Raw genomic sequence first — 20,611 nt, forward strand, 5'->3', positions numbered from 1 at the left:
CCTTGGGAACATGGAAGCTCCATGTTGTTAATGAGCCATAGGCTATTGACCCAGGGCACCAAGGGTGCAGAATTCCACAGGCACGGAAGCCTGCTTAGCAATACGTTTGGGGGCCCGTGACTTAATCCTCTTCCTCTTCTATTTGCAGCTTCTCGGGGACGAGAAACGTGTTGGGACACGAACTGTCATTGTTGGCCACCATCCGCTTCCCACGCCAGAGGCTTACATTCCGCAGAAGTTCTGCTCTAACCAAATAGTCTCTTCCAAGGTACGTTTGCCACATGAATGCTGTTGTGGGAATGGCATGCGAGCTCTTGACAATTCATGTGAACACCATAATAACCATGCTTTAATTGCTACACCGGCCCACCCGACCTGTTTTTATCTTCACAACAACCCAGCGGAGTATTTCAGGCAGAAGGGATGCGGCCGGCCGAAGGTCACCAGTGAGCATCATGGAAGACTGGAGCAGGTTCTCCTGGTCCTTCATAGTTTAGATACTCAGCTCATAACCTGCAAGTACTTAGATCATGTTCAGGTTACAGAACAGGTTACTCCAGAGTGTGCCATCAGCAAAAGCAATTTTGTGTTCTGTTACTTTTCCCCCAGACTTGTTTTGAACTTGGGAATCACTCTGACCATCATTAACCTTATGACTTGATAATGAGTTATGAGGATCACTCGCAAGCTGTGCCTGGTTTTTGCTTGTTTTTGTTCGGGGAGTGTCATTTGTTTAAAGCTTACACTTTGTTAGTGATCCAGCTCATCCAGGAGGTCCTCCAGGCATAACAAGAAATCTCTTGCAAAAAGGCAGTCTGTGAGACCCTTTATCAGTCTGGAGCACCTATTTTGCTGCTATTTTGCAACTCTGTCTGTTTTAGCTAAGAATAAAACCTATGCATAAAACCTTTCCCAATCCTGCAAGGTGTTCCAGTTTTAGAACTGCATGAAACAAAAAAGACCCATAGTTCATCTTTTGTAGCTTCTTCCGTCTGGAAGCCCAGCTAAGGGGTTTATTACATTTACGAGTGGGAACTGCAATAAAATGTCGCAGAGGGTATTGTCCAGTGTTCCAGGTAACCAACCGTATCTTCTTCCAAGACACCCCATCCGGTTATTATTGTTATTTGTTAAATTCGTATGCCACTCTTCATCCAAAGATCCCAGGGTGGTTTGCAAGAGAAAAATACAAAATGAGAATTCAAAATACATAATGGAACAACAACAAAACCCCCAATAACCCCACTCCCACAAACACGTTAAAAAAGCCGTAGAAAGTTAATCAGCTGAACACCTGGTTGAAGAGAAACATTTTTGCCTGGTGCCTAAAGATATGTAATGAAGGTGCCAGACCAAGCCTCCAGGAGGAAAGCCTTCTGCAATCAAGGGGCCACCACAGAAAAGGCCTTTCTTGAGTTGTCACCCTCCAAACCTCTCCTGGAGGAGGTGGCACATAAAGAAGGGTCTCAGATGATGGGTCGCAGGGTCTGGGTAGGCTCATATGGGGAGAAGGAGTCCTTGAGCTATTGCAGTTCACTCTCCTACACACACACACACACACACACAGAGTTCTCTGGGTCCCCGTCCCCCCAATAGACACTGAGCATGGTCAGTCCTCATTGAACTGTTGTGTTGTTGCTGTTACTGTTATTGTTATTTTGTCCCCTTGGCTTTTTATTTCTTGCTTTTTCGTCACCCTTTGGGATTTTTGCTGACCCAACCTCCTCGTTTTCTCCGCTACAGTTCCTTCAGGCACTTGCCACCCACGCATGCCAATACAGGGAGTCATATACAGAACCATTTTGGAGCGCTGAAGCCGGAGAAATTTCCAGATAATTAGCAAATACAAAATGATTGTGAATTATACAAGGAGAGCTTGGATAAAAATATTAGGGTCGACAACCCTAAATATTTTTTTAATGTGCACAAATCTCCGTTTCTTCTGTGCAGTGATATTTGCAAAGTAGAATGAAAGTATAAATTGCACCCAAACTTCAATTTTTGATTTTGATTTTTTTTTAAAGAGCTAATGCAAACCAGGCAAGGCACAGCACAAGCTGCCCCTCTGGAATCTTTTAATATATTTACTGTTGCATTGACTGGGAAGTCTTGGTCTCATTGTGTGTAGCTTGGAAGGCGGAACAAAAGGCAGCAGTTTTTCCAAGCCAGGAAAGCAGGTGGCTGCTATCAGCGGGCAAAAGGGGAGTTGCGTAAAACATCGTGACAACCTCCGCTAGTGGTTGACATTCAGCAGATTCTGTGCATCAACTGTCGTATGTTTCATGTGCCTTTTGTGTGCTGGGAAAAGGTCGGGTTCCCATACCCGCTTTCTCTGCTCTGCAAAGCACCCACCTGCAGTTTTCATGTGGTCTCGCGAAATGACTCAGTGCAAGCTCAGCTTGCCATTTAGTGGACTTGCCATTTAGTGGACGAGCCTGATATTTTTTTTCGGGGGGGGGGGGGTCTTTCTTGTAAGTGCAGAGCTCCTGGTGTTTGCTGGATCAATTCAGAAGCTTGTCCTTTGAGTGGTGAAAGTCTGGGCTGTGCAGAAGGCAGATGAGAGGATTGACCCTGGAGCTAGACCAGCATAGGAAAGGTGGTCCTTGCCAAGGCCCCAGGCTAACAAGAGGAGAGTCAGCGGCTACCCTCGATGGACACAGTCATTCCAGGGAGATGCTGCAACCTGCTGCCCTAATGTCTCGCTATATGGTCTGGCAGATCGTGGAGCTATTGGTTCTGGGTTCTGGGTTCTAGCCCCTGCAGTTCCAGACAGTAGTGCAGAGCTTTTCATGACACATTAGTGTGTTGGCTGCAGTGTGTAGGTGTGTCACACGAATGCTCCCCATGCTCCTCCTGAGGCTGGAAAGGGGTTAGTTTAACCTCCAGTTTGCTAGTAAAATTGAATTACTATCTCGTGAAATGATGCATGTCTAAAAAGTGCGTCACCAACAGGAAGAGTTAGGAAAGCTCTGCAGTAGCACAAGAAAGTTGTTGTTGTTGATTAAATCTGTATACCACCCTTTATCCATACATCTCAAGGCAGTTCACAACATAAAAATGCACGATAAAAACACAAACTACAGAATAAAAACAAGAATGAAAACAAAAGAAAACAGCAACCCCCTTCTACAGAAGGGCCACATTAAACCAAAGAAACAACAACACACAAAATAACCAGCTGTGGCAATGATTACCTTTGGTGCCAGGTTTCTACTGCAGCTGGATTTGGCTGATCTAGGAAGCTTTTTGAATTCCTCTTATGGTCAATTTAAAACCAGCCAGAGCATGGGTTAGTCCATTTGTTCACATATTGAATATATATCCCAACTTCCTCACACACCCCAGAACTCAAAAGTGGCATACCCCTTCCTCTGTTAATTCCCACAACCACCCTGTGAGGAAGCCACAGCTGAGAGGCAGTGACTGGCTCTAGGTCAACCCAGGGAGCTTCATGGTCGAGTGGGGATTTGAACCCTGGTCTCCCAGGTCCTGGCCTAACACTCTTAACTGCTGTGCCACCCTGGCTCTCACCGCACTGTGAGGGAGGCCACAACATCTCTGGAGGCTATACTGTTTATTGATCAGTAGCTTGAGAAGACGCGAAAGGGTTGGTATTCTGTAAGCCAGTGGAGGTAGCTTCCAATGACTTGGTATTGTTGAGGCAGAGGAGGAGCCAAGAGGTTGTGTCAAATGCATACCTTGCCAGAGCAATATGTTTGGCAGCCTTTCATTTCAAACCAAGCGACTGAAGACGCGGTGCATTTTGCCATTACGTTTGGAAGCACTTTCTGATATTTAAGTCATGGTGCTTGTTCAGCAATGCAGAGGCAGTAACTGGTCCTCAAGGCTGCCCTCTCCACTTCACCTTATTTCAAGCTGGCTTGTGTGTGCGGGAGAGACAGGGAAAATGCCTCCCCCTTTAAACCTTCACATCTCTTGTTTCTGGCACTAGAATTTTTGAGTGGGGTTATGCGCCGAACCTTTTGCAAATGCTGGCGTAAGACCCACGGGACACGGCTCATAGAAATGAAAGGAGGAAAACCCAACGTTTCTGAGTGGGTAGCAAAGCAATCTCTTCACGGAGCAAGATGCTTATTTCTTTCCGTTGGAAATGACACCAAAGGGGTGTGTGGATGTGTGTGCATGCGTGCCCATTATAATTGTTTGCCCCTTTAAAAGCCACCCATTTTATATTTATAGACAGACAGATAGACAGAGATAGATAGACATATTGAACAGATGATAGGTATTCCAATTCTGGTGTGGTCTTCAGAGGCAGGGCTGGCCCACTCCACCCATGAGGGAAGGTGAGGTGACCACCTCATGCAGCAGAATCCAGAGGGGCAGCAGATCCAGCCTCTGAGGATTACATCGTCCACAGCCACTCCAATACCATCTCTTGGCAAATAGGAGGCACTGCAGGTCTCTTTCCATCCTCGCTCCCAATGTAGATCTTTATTCTCCCATTGTTCCTGATGTAGTTCCTTGACCATCACTTCTTCCCTGGTGGGGGGTGATTTGTGTGTGTGTGTGTGTGTGCGCGCGCCCTTTTCTGGTTAGCTTCAGGTGCCGGAATGTCTCAGGGCAGCCCTGTTCAGAAGAGGCCATTGTTGGTCGAAGTCTTGGTTCATACCTGCCTCTTTTGCTTTTTTGCCCCACAGTACACAGTCTGGAATTTTCTTCCAAAGAATCTCTTTGAACAGTTCCGAAGAATTGCCAACTTTTACTTCCTTATCATTTTCCTTGTACAGGTAAGGCTGCTTTAGAAAAAGCAATGAAGGTGAGAGAGAATGTTGCTGGTGTGTGTGTGTTTGTGTGTGTTTGTGTTTAACTACCAGTCATTGAAATGTTTCAATGCCACCCTGCTAAAATACTCTTATTTTCAAGGCATAAGTTAGTGGGTTCGTGTTTACAGAACACGACGACAATGGTGTCATTTGCTCCAACATAGAGACTATACATTATATAGCTGTTTATCTTAAAGGATCAAAGATGCACCATCCCCTCCCTCCTGCACACACAACAGCTTGTGATGAGGCCCCCAAATACCTCCCCTGTTACATTGTGAGATGCTACACAAATGCAGAAGTAAATTTCTGAGTATGCATTTCTTGGTGGGTAGGCGAATAGCAACCACAGATGTGGGCTGTGTCCTTTTCACTTCTGCTTTCTGATTAAAGAGGCTAGAGCCGAATCGGGAGACTCTTATAAAATAACAAGCAAGCTGAAATTCTGCAGACCCAACTGTTTCAGGGAAGGAAAGTAGGGGAGTGGGTCCAGGTTCCGTTGATGTTGGATGGGTTTTCAGTGTTTCAGCATTTTTTTAAAGAAAGTGCTCCTGACCTGCAGCATTGGGCACCAGCCACTGCTCTTGGGCAGCATATCTACTGATGTTTACATCTTGGCCCATTCCTCATAAGCCTGAACCTTCCTCAGGCTTTGCTAAATGGAGTGTGTTGAATTCACCACTGCTGCTGCCTGCTTGATGATTGCATCTTGCCTGCTTTGAAGACAGAGTGCTTTGCCAATTTGCATCTCATCCTTGTGTCAGGGGCAGAGGCATTAATGATCTCTGAGGAAGTAGCTCCAGCTAATTTGCATTACAATGCTAAGATGGCATCGCCCCACCTTCCAGATAACTGTAGAATCCTGTTCTGAGCAATCGGGGCTGGTTATGAAATGTATAGCCTTGCTTATGCACCAGGCTAACCGGCTGCCACTTCCACTTCCTTGGGCGGTGTGGTTCAGCTTGCCAGGAGCAACAAATTCAACAGGAATCTCCCCAATCCACGTGGGGCTTTAACTCGGAACAGGTTGGAACAGAGGCTATATTTAACTTAAAACAAATCGAAATAATGCCACTAGGCATGGATGCAGTTTTGTCTCTCGGTTCCAGTGCTGTGCAGTCAGTTTTGGAAGAAATATCCCCATGTTTCAGTGAATTGCATACAGCTGATTTTTGCCCAGAGTTGACCCGTCATGGTCAATATCAGTGGGTCTACTCTGAGTAAAAGTTACTTGAAAACTTGGCCATGGAGAGGTGTGTATGGATTATCACACTGTGATTAAAAAACAACAACAACATCCAACTGACTTATCTTCTAAAGCAGAACACCCCCGTGAAAAATCTCGTGGCTACCTATTTGTGCCAAACCTCCCCCTTGCCCACCCCAGTTAGCCTTCACCATAGGAAAGAAATTCATGTTATAGTCAAATGTTTGGCATCGGATTACAAAAGCATTGCTCCTGTGCCAGGCATTAGTAAAACCTGGCAGTTAAAGGCATGGAACCCGTCAAATTCCCCTGTCAATGTGTTTGTTCATTGTTCTACAAGAGGCTTTTTTTCTTGTGAAAACTGCACAGCTTCAAACACATGCCATAATAAATCCATTACGGTGCGGTCATACACGTTTACTGAGAAGTATGCCCCACTTTCTTTAACGAGGCTTATTCCCAGGTAAGTGTGTGTCTTTAAGCCTTAGTCTTTAAGGGTGCTGCAAAAAATTTTTAAGTGTCTGTTTGTTGTAATAACATAGCTAACCCCCATAATTCATACATCGTTGCATCTATCAACGGCTTTTGGCCACAGTAGCTATGCTGTGTCTCCACGGTCAGAAGCATAAATGTCTCTGAATATCATTTTCTGGAAGCCACAGGAGGGGAGAGGGCTCTTATACTCAAGTCCTGCTTGTAGGTTTCCCAAGGGCACCTGGTTGGCCTCTGAGAGAACAGGATGCTGGACTAGATGGGCCACTGACCTGATCCTGCAGGCTCTCCTTATATTCTTATCATTCCGAGTGCCAAATACTTTTAGTGCTGGAGTAGCTTGGACCACTGGAATAACTGTTCTAGTGAACAGACTTCTTGTAGCGTGAGCTGAGCTCTTGAGCAAATGTGCATGTGTGTGACAAACCTCCATTTACAGTGCAAGCTTAGCACATACTTGATATCAACTGCGTATCTGTAGCAGAAGGCTTTGACACACTCAATCAGCCTTGGGTCTTCAGATGTTTCTGGGATAAGATTCCTGTCACTCTCAGCCAGTTTGAACAGGTATGATGCTGTTTGCAGCCCGACAACATCTGGAGAATCAAAATTGAAGAGTGTTGGCTTCGAAGAAATGAGTTCTTTACTACTACTACTACTACTACTACTACTAATAATACACACTTGGATTCACATGGCGGGACATATAATGGAAAAGGATGCATTCAGACGTCACATTATTCTATTTGGACACCCAGAGAGATCCCTTCACAAGCTCTTCACAGCAATAAAGCGGGAATGAAGAATATACATGGGTGCTTTTCTTCTTATCTGGAAGACACCTCTGCCATTCGAATGAATGGAAAACTTTGCCACATCATTATCAAAACTTACTATAAAACAGAAGTCTAAACGCATTGTTGTACAGGAAATTTTGCACGTAAACACATGCAATTCATTAAAAAGGAACGGCATGCACTCTCTGGTTTCCCCCCTGTGTTTTCCACGTTGCAGTGTCAGTTTATGTTTGCTGCTTATAAAAGCTGAGGACATCAAACAAACCAATCTTTCACCAGCAAATATCCTCTTCTTCAATTCTCCCCCCCAAAACCTGCCTTTCCCCCTCTTTTGCAGGTCATAGTGGACACACCAACCAGCCCCGTCACGAGTGGACTTCCTCTATTCTTTGTTATTACCATTACAGCTATTAAACAGGTACTTTCGTTCTCCCCCCTTCCCCCCAAAAAAAAGTAAATGAAAAAAGAGGATTACCAATTTAGAGCTCTCTCCCTCACCTCTTTTTTTCTTTGTTTCCCTTTCTCTTGTTTCTTGATTGTGATGACTTCCGCCCCCTGCTCCCTAATTTATCCCTCCAGGGCTATGAGGATTGGCTGCGGCACAGGGCTGACAAAGAAGTAAACAAAAGCACCGTCCTGGTAATCGAGAATGCAAAGCAAGTGAAGAAGGAGTGCGAAGGAATCAAGGTGTGGTATGAAAGAGGGGAGCAAGCTTTCGGGGCACTGGGAAGCTCCAGGGAGCCTGCAGCGAAAGGCAGAGGGTGGGGTGTGAGTGCGGGGAGAGTTGTTATTAAAACCTTGCATTCGTGCTTGCTGATGGACTCTGGTCCCCTATGGCTGGTTGGGGTGGCTGGGAATGGGCTGAAGCACTTGTGTGTTTTGTAGCAAAGACGAGCAAGGTTTCTGCACATTGGAAATTGTCTGGGGCCTTCAACCACAGGGAGCCATAGGCAGCAAGGAGTTCTGTGCAGGCGAGTGAGCAAGCTGGTCTCTGCACCCCTCCTCTGCCATTCCACTTGGCAGAAGGCTTTCCCCTCTTCTGTAATACAGCACGATTGCAACTTGTGTGAAGGCTACATTCTGGGCATGGTGCACAGAGGCAGGAATGTGTGTACCCTGCATGAGCTCCCCCCCCCCCACCCACCGCTCCCAGCACGGCAGAGAGCTTTAGATGCCTTCTTCTTCGCTTCTTTGTTGTCGATCTGTATCAATAAAGCCTTTTCAGCTGAAAGGGTTTTTTTTGATGCTCTAAATAAGTACCTCTAAGCAAACATTTCTGCAGCACGTTGACATTTATTTGTTCTGGTCATTAAGGTTGGCGACATAGTAGAGGTAACGTCAGATGAAACCTTCCCATGCGACCTGATCTTCCTCGCATCAACTCACAAGGATGGGTGTTGTCATGTCACTACAGCTAGTTTGGATGGAGAATCAAATGTCAAGGTAACAGAATGGGTAAACAGCGCATCTGACCTGCAGCCCTTTTATCTTCACTAAGCTTTGAAGCGGTAAATCTTGGCTTTCCAAAGCTTTGACACGGCACAGTCTTCTAGGCTGCAAATGAAGAGTGACTTGACTGTCACACAAAGGAAAGCGAAATGCATTCTCTTTCAGCCATGCTCTCTTCCTGACTTGCTCATTCTATATGACAGGATATTTTTGTGCTGGGGAGCATATGGTCATGCGTGGCCCTCAGAGCTGCACCATAGTCCTTCTCTCATGAACGGCAGGCTCCTAGTCCACAGCTTACATGGGATTATAAGAGCATGCCTTCTGTGTTCAGCACCCTGTTTTCTGTGAGGGCAGATCCAGTGATGTAGGAAGGGGGGGGGTCCGGTGAATGCCGCCCACCCCCGGGTGTCATCACTGAGGGTGGTGACCATGGGGCCTGGCCTGCAGCGTGCCCGAGCCACACATCTCTCTTGGGGAGTGACGTGATGGCTTGGGCCCCTGCAGGCTCCACACTGCCCAAAACAGCAACGTGGGGCTTGTGGACGCCCCACGTTGCTCTGCCCTGGCTTGCCCTCCCTGTGGGTGGCTTGCCTCGCCCCTGGGTGCAGGGCATTTGCACCGCCCTGGGCGCCCAAGCAGCTAGCTAAGCTGCTCGGCAGATGAAGCCGCCGCACCCTTTTGGGGGGGATTCAGCGGTGCCTTGTCTTTGAATGTGGATTTCTCTAATAGCCACTGATAGAGCGCCTTCTCCATTCAATGCGAAGGTGGATAAACCATTGGATTCATGGTTCTTCCATGCAGCCAGCCACGGATGCACAAGCCACCCACTGCTGCCAAATTCACCACCCACCAGCAAATTTTGCTGTCTGGCAGGGGTGTGCCTTATAAACTGCTGCTTGACGGGCTGAGGGGATCATGATTGCAATGGGAGTCATCCCTGAGCACCTTCCTCTGAATGTAAACTGCACTTCTCTTGGCCCACCCAGTTACTGTTATGCAGGCTGGCCAGAGTGAGACCTTTTGCTACTGGTGTGTGTTGGGAGCAGCTGCACTTCTCAGTCTTAGCAGGGAGACCTCTGGAAAGTCGTGTGTGTGTGTGTGTGTGTGCGTGCGCATGCCCCAGGCACACAATTGGCATGTCACCCTCAAACACCCACTGCCTGCAGCCTATTATGATATCACAAAAAATAAAATAAAACTGGAAATAGTTGGTGCCATTCTGAGCAAACATTTGCCCTGCAAAAAGGCAGAAATCAGTTAAATGAAAAGTCTGAAAGGCAGCGATGCTTCTGAATACCAGTTGCTGGAAACCAAGGGAGGGGAGAGGGCTCCTGACCTCCCCTTCTGCTCCCTGGTCTTGCACAGGCAGCTGGTTAGCCATTGCAAGAACAGGATGCTAGATTAGATGGGCCATGGGCCTGATCCACCAGGTGCTTCTCATGTTAAATGAGGGGAGGCTTAGGTTTATCTCTAGGTGAACAACTAATCAATTTTACTCTCTGCCCATTTTTAATAGTTGTACAAAATACCATTTTAAAAATACAATAGTGCCTCTGTGTATGTTATACACTGTTCAATATTTCAATCTTACTTCATATGCAATATGATTCATAACATGAAGTCTGGCTGATAACAGCAATAAGATCGCCCATCCCATGATTTATTGTTTCATATTTCCTTTTGAAAGATAACAGAGCCCGGGACCACCATTATCCTATGAAATATTCTCTCTCTCTCTCTCTCTCTCTCTCTCTCTCTCTCTCTCTCTCTCTCTCTCTCTCTCTCTCTCTCTCTCTCGTGCATGAACACACCCACCCACCCGTATGGACCATTCCATTTTCTGTACATTGCCAGATAAAATATCATTGAACTTTGGTGTGTGTGTGTGTGTGTGTGTGTGTGTGTGAGAGAGAGAGAGAGAGAGAGAGAGAGAGAGAGAGAGAGAGAGAGACAGACATTATAACATAATAGAACACTGGTGTTTTTCTGGCATGGTTAAACTATGGCATGCATTCTCATAGGAGACAGTGTTGGCCTTGGATGTCTTTAAAAGAGGATCAGACAAATTCATGGGTGATAGGGCTGCCAGTGGCCACTAGGCTCAATGGCTATGCTCTTCCCCCATGCTCGGAGTCCGTGTTCTTCTGAATACCAGTTGCTGCAAACCACAAAAGTGAGGAGTGCTCATGTCCTGCTTGCGGGCTTCCTGTTGTCATCTGGTTGGCCACTCGGAGAACAGGATACTGGACTGGAGTGGCCACTGGTAAAAGGTTACCAGACACCCCTGTTTCCCGGGGACAGTCACTGCATTTACAAATCAGTCCCCATACAAAATCCATTGAAGTTGAAAAGTGTCCTCGGATTCATTGAAAAAAAAAATCTGGTAACCTTACACTGGTGTGATCCAGCCAGCTTGTCTTCTTCTCATCCACTGTTACCGCAAGCAAGTCATGCTGATCCCCCCCCCTTTCCGCCTTCAACTTTCCTCCAAAGCATGTCCTGTATCTTGTTTTGCAAGAACAAGGTGCAACAGGATGTGCCTAAGAAGGAATGTACTTAAAATGTTTAATGAGCTTTTTCTATAAATCTTTGGCAAGGAAGCGCAAAGCCCATGAGCTTAACCTCCAAGTTGTGAAAATGTCTGTGTGCTTTTAATGCCATTCATCATCTCCCACTGCTGATGCAATAGAGCTGTTTCTCATCCAGCTTGAAATGAGGAAAATTTAGAGATAACGAGCTAGGGAAGCATCTGGGTGAGTTTTGTTTATGAAGATGGATCACAGCAGTGTCTCCTGCTGACAGAAGTGATTTACAACACCCGAGTAGCATCTAGAAATAGAACCTCTTAAAATGGCAAATTTTAAATCCTTTGTCTGCTTTCTAAGTTAATGAAGAAGTATCTGCGTAGCCAGGGATGCCGAGAATAGCTCTCCCTCCTCCACTGACATTTAATTCTCTTACCTGATTACCTTTGAGAGATCCTGGGCCAGGACTCAGGGGAACAGGGAAGACAGAACAACTGTTGAAGCACCTGCAGCTTTTCATGAAACCTGGAGAAGTTGATAGACTGTTCTTCAACAGGTCTCTGGAATCAACCCATTAGGGCATGGTTGGGAAACCTGTAGCTGTTGCTAGACTCCAGCTCCCATCATCCCTGCTCCCTGGCCAATCACTGATGGGGACTGGAGTCCAATAGCAGCTAAAAGGTCACAGGTTCCCCATCCCTGAATTAAGATTTTGTTCACCGTGGAAAGCAAGTTAATGGCAGTGTAACGCTAGGCATGAGTTATCAAGAGTAAGCTGCTCAACTGGAACTGCAACCCCACAAGGAGGAGACAGGCATCTATTTCACATAGGATCTATCTGTATATTTCCAGCTTATTTCTATATTGTGGGAGCAAATAATTGGCTCAACATGCATTTTAATTTAGTAGGTTTACTCAGTTGGTTAGTTGCTGAAGCACTTGTGTTTTGCTTTATGCCCCAAAGGACTCTTGGGGTAGCTTGCAGATAGCTTCATTATTTTATATTTATAAAAGGTATTTATATACCACCTGTTCATAGAATATAGCATGGCAGTGCATAGCAATTACATACAGTAAAATATATAAAAAAAGATTAAAATGACTGGCCAATCAAAGATTTTTTAAGCAGCTGCATAGACCTGTTGATGCAAAACTATCTCCAGGAAAGTCAGAAGTGAGGGTGCCTGCTGAGCATGTGTTGGAAGAGCATTCCACAGCATGGGACCGATGACATTAAATGCCCAATTTCTAGTAGGTGTCAGTCAAGCCTCTGTAACACAGGAAGCAGTGCTCCTCTGGATGATCTCACTGATCGAGCTGGGATAAAAAGCCTTTAAAAACCAAGCAATAAAATTACAGCTAACGCAGCAGTAGTGATAGTAATAATGAGCCCCTTGAAGATGGCTAAAACACAGATCAGCTAAAACCAATTCCTAGTAGCATTTCCAGCAATCAAAGCACCACATGAGCTCTGTAGCTTGTTAGAATCGCCCACTGTGCAAAACGGTCTGTGTACTCTAGGGACAGTAAACAGCTGCTTAACAGATTTTGCATTTCCGTCTCCCTTCTAGACTCACTACACTGTGCAGGATACTGCCAAACTCCATACATGCCAAGCCATAAATTGCCTTGCTGCTATAATAGAATGTGAACAGCCTCAGCCAGACCTCTACAGGTAAGTTCTGAAGCACAACGTTTATTTCCTTGCCAGTTTGTGTCTGTCTTTTTTTTTTTTTTAACATACTTTTTATTAATTTTACAAAATACAAAAAAACAAAAAAACGGTACATACTTAAACCCCTTTTCCACCTCCTTCCTACCCACCCACATGGGTCCTCCCCTGCCACAGAAGTATCCCATGTTTGTGAACAGTCAGAAATGGTCCATTTTATGCTTGGATTTCTGTCCTCCTCCCCCTCCCCTGACCCCAAAGCCCCCCCCTGCCACCAGGGAGCTCCAGCAAACCAGGGCAGTACGCAGGAGGACATCCATCCAACCATCTATTGTTATACCAAAAAAAAGAGAAAAATAGAAATAGGAAAAAAAGGGGAAAAAGAAAGGGCGAAAAAAAAAAGAAAAAGAAAAAAACAATACAAAACAGAAAAATTTTTCTTGCATTCATAGTTGAAAAACCATATTTTATGGGCTTCCCCTCCCCCCCTTCCCCGGTTTTCATCCCTTTTTTATCATCTGCAACAGTTTCTTACTTTATAAAAATACACCTTTGTATCTTATACAACTTATAAATCAATTGTTAACATTTTCATCTAATATTCAAATCACTGAAAATTCAAACTCCCATTTTCTCTTCCCGTGCCTAATTTTTTTTTTTCTCCCTCTATAAGCCTCCATATTTTCACATTTTCCAAAATCCATTCACTTTTAAAACTATAACTATTCTCAATTTAACCTTACATCCCCGATTACCGGCTCCACCCCCCCCAATCCAGCAAATTCCAAAATCAGCAGACCAGTTATAAACCTGTTAATCCATCCTTATAATCACAACATCACTTTCCCTTCACCCCACCCCCTGTTTACAGTCTCTTGCCATCCAGGCCACCATACAGGACCCCTGGATTTCTTCTCTTCTCTGCATATTTTTTCCTTCTTCCCTGTGGGCGTTCTGGAGTTCCAATAATACCAATCGTGCCCCCCTCAAAGGCAGGGCACTCCATCCAACTTTTTGTAGAGTAGAGTCATCATTTTTTTCATGGTGTGTTTCATTTTGTGTTGAATCATCACAGTCCTCATCTTCATCTTTTCCTTCCCCATCATTGTCATTCTCACATTCCTCTTTTTCAGTGTCAAAAACTTCATCTCCTAAAAAATCATATTCCGCCATCACCTCCTGAAATTTCTGCTGTAACTCCTGTCGTCGTGTCTCCTCTTGACATAACTCTATTCTTGTTTCCCACATTAAGGTCAAAACAGACCGTTGGAACTCAGGGGAACACTTTTTTGTTGACATATTTCAGTCCTGCCAAGGTCAAAACTTATCACGTGGGGTGGAATATGATCACAGTTTATTTTCTCGACTCCATTTTAACAAGCTGGCTGCATTCTTCAAGTCTTGTTAACAATAAAGTTCGAACTCACATTTCACAAGCACTTAAGCCAAAAAAGAAATTCCACAAAGTCCAGAAATACAAAGTGAAGTAAAAATTGACTTATAAATCCTGATCAACTCACTGGGTTGCCTGGGCTGCCGGCTCCCGAGGGAAAGAAAGGTTTTTCTTAGGCTTTACCTCATTGCTGCAGGGCAGTCATAAACCACAGTCTCTCTCCCCTTTTCACCCTGCATCAAAGGGGATATTCTCTTTGATGCCTTTGAGGGATCCTTTTGAATTACAAATCTTCTGTTTATGGCTTCGGGTTTCTATTTACTGTCTCTTTGTTGCCGTGGGGGGGGGGTGGCTTCCTCTTTTCTCCCCTCTCTCCCAGACCAAATTGTTTTATAATCCAAATCGTGAGGTTACTTACAGTCTTTTCCAATCGTTTTATTTTCGGAAGAATCCAGCGCTCTCCGCCTTCGGCTTGAAGCTTCTCCCTGCTAGAATAACGTTGCCGCTCAAAATGGCCCCCGCGACTTCTACCCTCCTCGCTCCGGAGCTCTTATTAGAGCTAGCCGAAGAGTTGGGGAGTCCGGATTGGGTCTGTGCCGAGGAAATTGCCCTCGGGACGCCCTTCCCGAGGTTCTAAGGGGCGCAGCGTTGCTCTCGCTGCCCTCCCCACTCCTAGCAGAGACGGGCCGTCTCGGAGACGAGACGAAACCCCGCCGATCGACGCTGGCGCTGAACCCGGAAGCCTCAGTTTGTGTCTGTCTTGTCCCAGGACTGGGCTCATGAGTTGGACTTTGAGGTGCATGGTAGGTTGAGCTTCAAGCGTGTCAAAGCTTTCTGTTTGCTGTCTTATTTGCATTAACCATCTGCGACCTGGATCTGCACCATTTCCTGGGAGATCAGGCAGCCAGGATTAGAGATTAGGATTGCATCTTGCTCACAGTTGTGTACACTGACAGGCAACATTGTCTTAAAACAGCATCTGGATGTCCATCTGCCATGGATGCTTTAGCTAAGATTCCTGCATTGCAGGGGGTTGGACTAGATGATCCTTGGGGTCCCTCCCAACTTTAAGATTATGTTTCTATGATCTCTGCAGGGTTTCAAACAAGGATCTTTCCCAGCCCTGCTTGAAGGTGCTAGGGACTGAACCTGGGACCTTCTGCATGCAGTGCAGTTGATATATGACCCTTCTCATGTGAGATTATTTCTTTATGAGAATTCGATTCATTCCCGAATGTAGAGTTGTTTATCTCCTTTCCCCATATGAGAAAGTTGACTGTGCTTCGTTATATTCTGAAATTGATCCTGGTCTAATTGCCCTTAGGCAAATGTCAAACAAGTCCCTTTCCACCCATTGGCCTGCCTGACCCAGTTGCCACTCCCCCCTCCCCTTTCTCATGCATGGGAGGGCGGGAGGGAGGGACCCCTCTCCCTGGCCTGCTATTGATTCTCCTTCCCTTGTACTCTCCCCTCCTCCAAAATGTGTCATGTCTTTGAGCTCACAGTCTATAAATGGGTTAAAGGCACACTGCCTTTTAAATCTTTTTCTGCAGCATCTAGCAAATGCAGGCGCTTGGTAGATGTGCGTTTAGCAAATGCTAGGGAGGATGGTGGGTTGGAGACTGACAAATAACTGCTTGTAAAATAAATGCCTTAAAACAGGTTCTCACAGATGTAGTCTCTGCCATGTTTTATATCTATCTATCTATCTATCTATCTATCTATCTATCTATCTATCATCTATCTATCTATCTATCTCCTTATCCTTCTCGGTAGTGGCACCCACCCCATGGAACACCCTCCCATCAGATGTTAAGGAGATGAGTAATTATGTAACATTTAGGAAATGTCCGAAGGCAGCCCTGTATAGGGAAGCTTTTTAAGGTTTAATGTTTTACTATGTTTTTATATATGATGGGAGCTGCCCAGAGTGACTTATTGGTGAATAACTCGCTGGATTTGCATAGCACACAGTGTACAAATGTTTGGAACAGAATGGGGGAACCTTATTCAGCCTGAGGGCTCATTCCATCATGGTCCAGCTTCTGGGAGCTGTGTGGCAGTGATAGGTGGGGCCACAGGTAAAGTGGGTGGAGCGGCGAATGTGGCTTTCAACTTTCTACAGTAAGATACCTTCCTGACAGGTCAGCAGTTTCTACACACAAGCACACTGCACAAACACCCCCTTCCTCCACCTAGGGTGGGGCACAAAACCTTTTTATTTTATTACGCATATTACATTTTTATATTGTAATTCCATGTTGTGAACCATCCTGAGAACTAAGGAGGAAGGGCGGTATACTATTTTAATAAACAAAAATAAATAAAAGCTCTGATGAGCAGGCAGGTGAAGGGTGTGGCCTGGAGAACAGTGGGGCCTTGGGAATGCACCAAGGGCCGAATAGGGAGGCTTGGAGGGCCACACACACCCCGGGATGAGATTCCCCACCACTGCTTTGTGGAACAGATGTTTCTGAGAGCTCTGTGGTCCTTATCCACCTTTGCTTTTCTCCTCCGCCTCTTTTGTTCATTGATAATTTGCAGCAGCTCTCCTACAAATTACCAGCAGGGCATAATAAGCAACCTCTTGTGCCTGTCTCTCATTGCAGGTTTGTGGGCCGAATTACCATCTACCAGGACGGTCAAGAGCCAGTAGCCAGGTTAGTCAGCTGTTTTGTTAGTTCATTATCGCTATGCTTGGGGGGGGGGGGGCTTCTGTTTTGTAACTAATTAGCTGGCCTCTTGTCGCCTCCCTAAAGGCTATTGCTGACATCAGCAGCTTCATGTTTGACTGCTCTCTATCCCCTGCATTGATTTTTCACTTTCCCTGCACATTAATGAAACTGTCTTAGTGGTGTTGTCTTGCTTCCCCCTTACCGTTGCCATTTTCAGAATGCATTCCCCTTTCTGTTTGTAAGTAGCCTAATAGTCTGACTTCATTCTAGGCCACTGGGTCCCGAGAACCTGTTGCTGAAGGGAGCGACATTAAAAAACACCCCTAAGATCTATGGTAAGCAACTGTTTGACATCTCCCTCTTTTCCAGTTTATTTTAGCCATGCTTATTATTAGCATTGGATTTAAGACCTGCCCTTCACCAACCTCTCCCAGGGCACGTTACAACAATTTAAATTAAGGTAAAGGGACCCCTGACTGTTCGGTCCAGTCGCAGATGACTCTGGGGTTGCAGCGCTCATCTCGCATTATTGGCCGAGGGAGCCGGCGTATAGCTTCCAGGTCATGTGGCCAGCATGACAAAGCCACTTTGATAAAGCAAACCAGAGCAGCACATGGAAACACCGTTTACCTTCCCGCCGGAGCGGTACCTATTTATCTACTTGTACTTTGACGTGCTTTTGAACTGCTAGGTTGGCAGGAGCGGGGACCGAGCAACGGGAGCTCACCCCGACGCAGGGATTCAAACCACCAACCTTCTGATCGGCAAGCCCTAAGCTCTGTGGTTAAAACTTGTTAGTCACGGGAATGGGCTGGGCATTGGAAACACACATCTCAGGTGTCATAGGCCAGGGTGAAGTGATGCATCTTCAACATTCACCAAAATCCTGTCTAGTGAAGGTGCCAGACACATGGGGGGGGGGGAAATCCCAAGGTTTAGGGGCTGCCACTCCAGGCACTATCTCTTGGGCTGTTACCACCACCCCGCCCAAACTTTTGATGGAGGTAGAATGACCAAGAGGGACCCACTTGCTTATCTCAATACCTGGGAGGACCCGTAGGGAAGAAGGCTGAAATCTCAAATTTGTGTGGTGTTTATTTCCTGCCCCAAACAAAAGTTTTTGGGCTGGGTTCCTATGCATATTTACTCACGAGTAACACACATTTTAAATTAGTGGGATTTACTTTTGACTTAAGGGCTCACTCAGGCAACCTTTTTAAATGGGCACTCATCTTGGTTTGCTTGCACAAAGCATGCACAGCGGTTGGATCATGTCTGATCTTTATTCTGATTTGCTTGCAGGGTCTTACCCCATTTCTCAGTGCATTTAATGGGTTTTTCAGATCTTACTCCATTTTCAGATCTTACACCATAGAGAGCCAGTATGGTGTATCAATCAATCAATATACTTTATTCGACCGATAGTAGTAGTGGTGTAGTGGTTAAGAGCGGTAGACTCTTAATCTGGGGAACTGGGTTCGCGTCTCTGCTCCTCCACATGCAGCTGCTGGGTGACCTTGGGCTAGTCACACTTCTCTGAAGTCTCTCAGCCCCACCCACCTCACAGGATGTCTGTTGTGGGGGAGGAAGGGAAAGGAGAATGATAACCGCTTTGAGACTCCTTAGGGTAGTGATAATGCGGGATATCAAAACCAAACTCCTCCTCCTCCTCCCCCTCCTCCTTCTCCTTCATTTTCCAGTGCATCGCTTCTCTAAGTGCAAAGAGTGATTAAAAAAGGAAAGAAAAATTCTTAATCAGATTTGTCGTGCCAGTGCAATAGAGCACTCTAATCTGCCTGAACTGTGCAAACCTAAATTTCTTGGTTTGAATTCCTCTCCCAAAATAACTTTACAATCAGGAGGCAACCTCAAGGTTGTACTTCCTCTTCTTTCCTGAGCTTCAGCTCATCAATTGTGAATTCATTTTTCAACCAAGTGAGAATGATTGTTCCATGCAGTATGAACTGTTTATTACATTTACTAGTCATGAAGCCCGTTAAATTAACGGGTGCTAGAACAGACCTGTTGCTCTAGCAACCTCGGGGACATGCGCAGAGCTGACATTGCTCGCCCGCCGCCACTTGTAACGGCCGCTGCCGATTAGAAGTAAGTCCACACGAGAAGTAAATGGCCTCGCGAGTGCGCCTGCATGGAGAAAGAGCTTGCTCGCAAGCACGGGGCTATCTTGCGCGTCCTCTGGATTATCTCGCGAGAGCTGCTCCGAACGCCGAGAGGTTGAGCTCCCTTACGTGCTGGCCAACGCGCTCCGTCTCTGCGCTCCAAGTCCCAACGGCTCTCCGTGCGGCACATGCGCAATAGCACAATCCCACGGACACAGGGACTGGACGCAGAGACACTTGGACTTTATTATAGAGGATTATGTCTGACTACCAGTTGCTGTGGAACATGAGTGAGCCCATGTACTTGCCTACGTGGACTGTGAAACGTCCTTCCTAGAAAGGAGCAGGTAGGTGAATGTTTGCAGGGCATTTACCGGTCACTTTGATTTTTGTAGGAGTCGCAGTCTATACTGGAATGGAAACCAAAATGGCTTTGAACTACCAAGGAAAATCCCAGAAACGATCTGCAGTTGAAAAGTAGGTTATCTGGACATATTGTAAATCTCTTTTGTGTCAACTGTTGTTGTTTAATTGGATTGTGTATATAGTACAGTGGAACCTTGGTTTACGAACACCTCGGTTTACAAATTTTCGGTTTACGAACACCGCGGACCCATCTGGAACGGATTAATTCACTTTCCATTACTTTCAATGGGAAAGTTCGCTTCAGTTTATGAACGCTTCAGTTTATGAACAGACTTCCGGAACCGATTACACCCATGCTTCGGGTTAAGTATGCTTCAGGTTGAGTACTCCGCGGACCCGTCTGGAATGGATTAATCCACTTTCCATTACTTTCAATGGGAAAGTTCGCTTCAGTTTATGAACAGACTTCCGGAACCAATTGTGTTCATAAACCGAGGTACCACTGTACTTCAACTTTCTTCCTTTGTCTCAGACACACTCTGTGTTAGAAACTGAGAGATGAAAGCTAGGAGCTAAATGGCACCTTAAACCTAGGTTGAATGTCTAGGCGCGCTTTTTTTAAAACAAGAAAGCAATGCTGAAATTGAATGCACTGCAGCTAAAATACTATGTTCATTTTTCACATGGTCTAGTCCTTCCCCTGCCCCCCCCCCATATTCTTATGAGGATCCTTTCTCCAGTCTTCAGAGAGTAGCTGGAAGTGGGGAGGCAGAAAAAGCTCCTCCTTTCCTTCCAACAGTGGCAGTTTTAATCTGAAATCTTAGGGGCAGTACTGCGTCCAGAGCTCAGAAACTGCTCACACTAATGAAATCCCCTGTTGCAAAATGCGCCTAGAAAAACTACATACACTGAAGAAGAAAGGCCCAGCTTTGTGGCGGTGACACATTCTGTATTTGCCTGAATGTAATGTGCACCTTAATTTTCGCAACGTAATTTGGCCAAAAAAGCTGAGCATTAGATTTGAGTAAATATGGTATTTGTAAAATTGAAGAAGGCTGGTAGAGTAATCTACACCCCCCACGCTCTGTATAAGACATGCGCTGTGTGTGAAAGGGTAAGGTTGGA

General features: G+C 45.7%; 1 protein-coding gene across 10 annotated transcripts in view; it reads left to right on the top strand.

Annotated features, from left to right (window-relative positions):
- ATP11C (ATPase phospholipid transporting 11C) overlaps window positions 1-20,611 on the top strand; it is an 895,731-nt gene that overhangs the window by 40,564 nt on the left and 834,556 nt on the right. For all 10 annotated transcript variants that reach the window (XR_009557004.1, XR_009557005.1, XM_035126428.2 and 7 more), the window contains 9 exons: window positions 149-268; window positions 4,662-4,751; window positions 7,621-7,701; window positions 7,863-7,970; window positions 8,598-8,726; window positions 12,832-12,935; window positions 16,935-16,985; window positions 17,271-17,335; window positions 19,516-19,597. Coding sequence is in view for 8 of the 10 variants with exons in the window: in XM_035126428.2 (XP_034982319.2) it covers window positions 149-268; window positions 4,662-4,751; window positions 7,621-7,701; window positions 7,863-7,970; window positions 8,598-8,726; window positions 12,832-12,935; window positions 16,935-16,985; window positions 17,271-17,335; window positions 19,516-19,597 (830 nt within the window). In the remaining 2 variants the exon portion in view is untranslated. The remainder of the gene's footprint in view (window positions 1-148; window positions 269-4,661; window positions 4,752-7,620; window positions 7,702-7,862; window positions 7,971-8,597; window positions 8,727-12,831; window positions 12,936-16,934; window positions 16,986-17,270; window positions 17,336-19,515; window positions 19,598-20,611) is intronic.

The sequence above is a fragment of the Zootoca vivipara genome, chromosome Z, assembly GCF_963506605.1.
Source record: "Zootoca vivipara chromosome Z, rZooViv1.1, whole genome shotgun sequence".
NCBI classification, from domain to species: domain Eukaryota; kingdom Metazoa; phylum Chordata; class Lepidosauria; order Squamata; family Lacertidae; genus Zootoca; species Zootoca vivipara.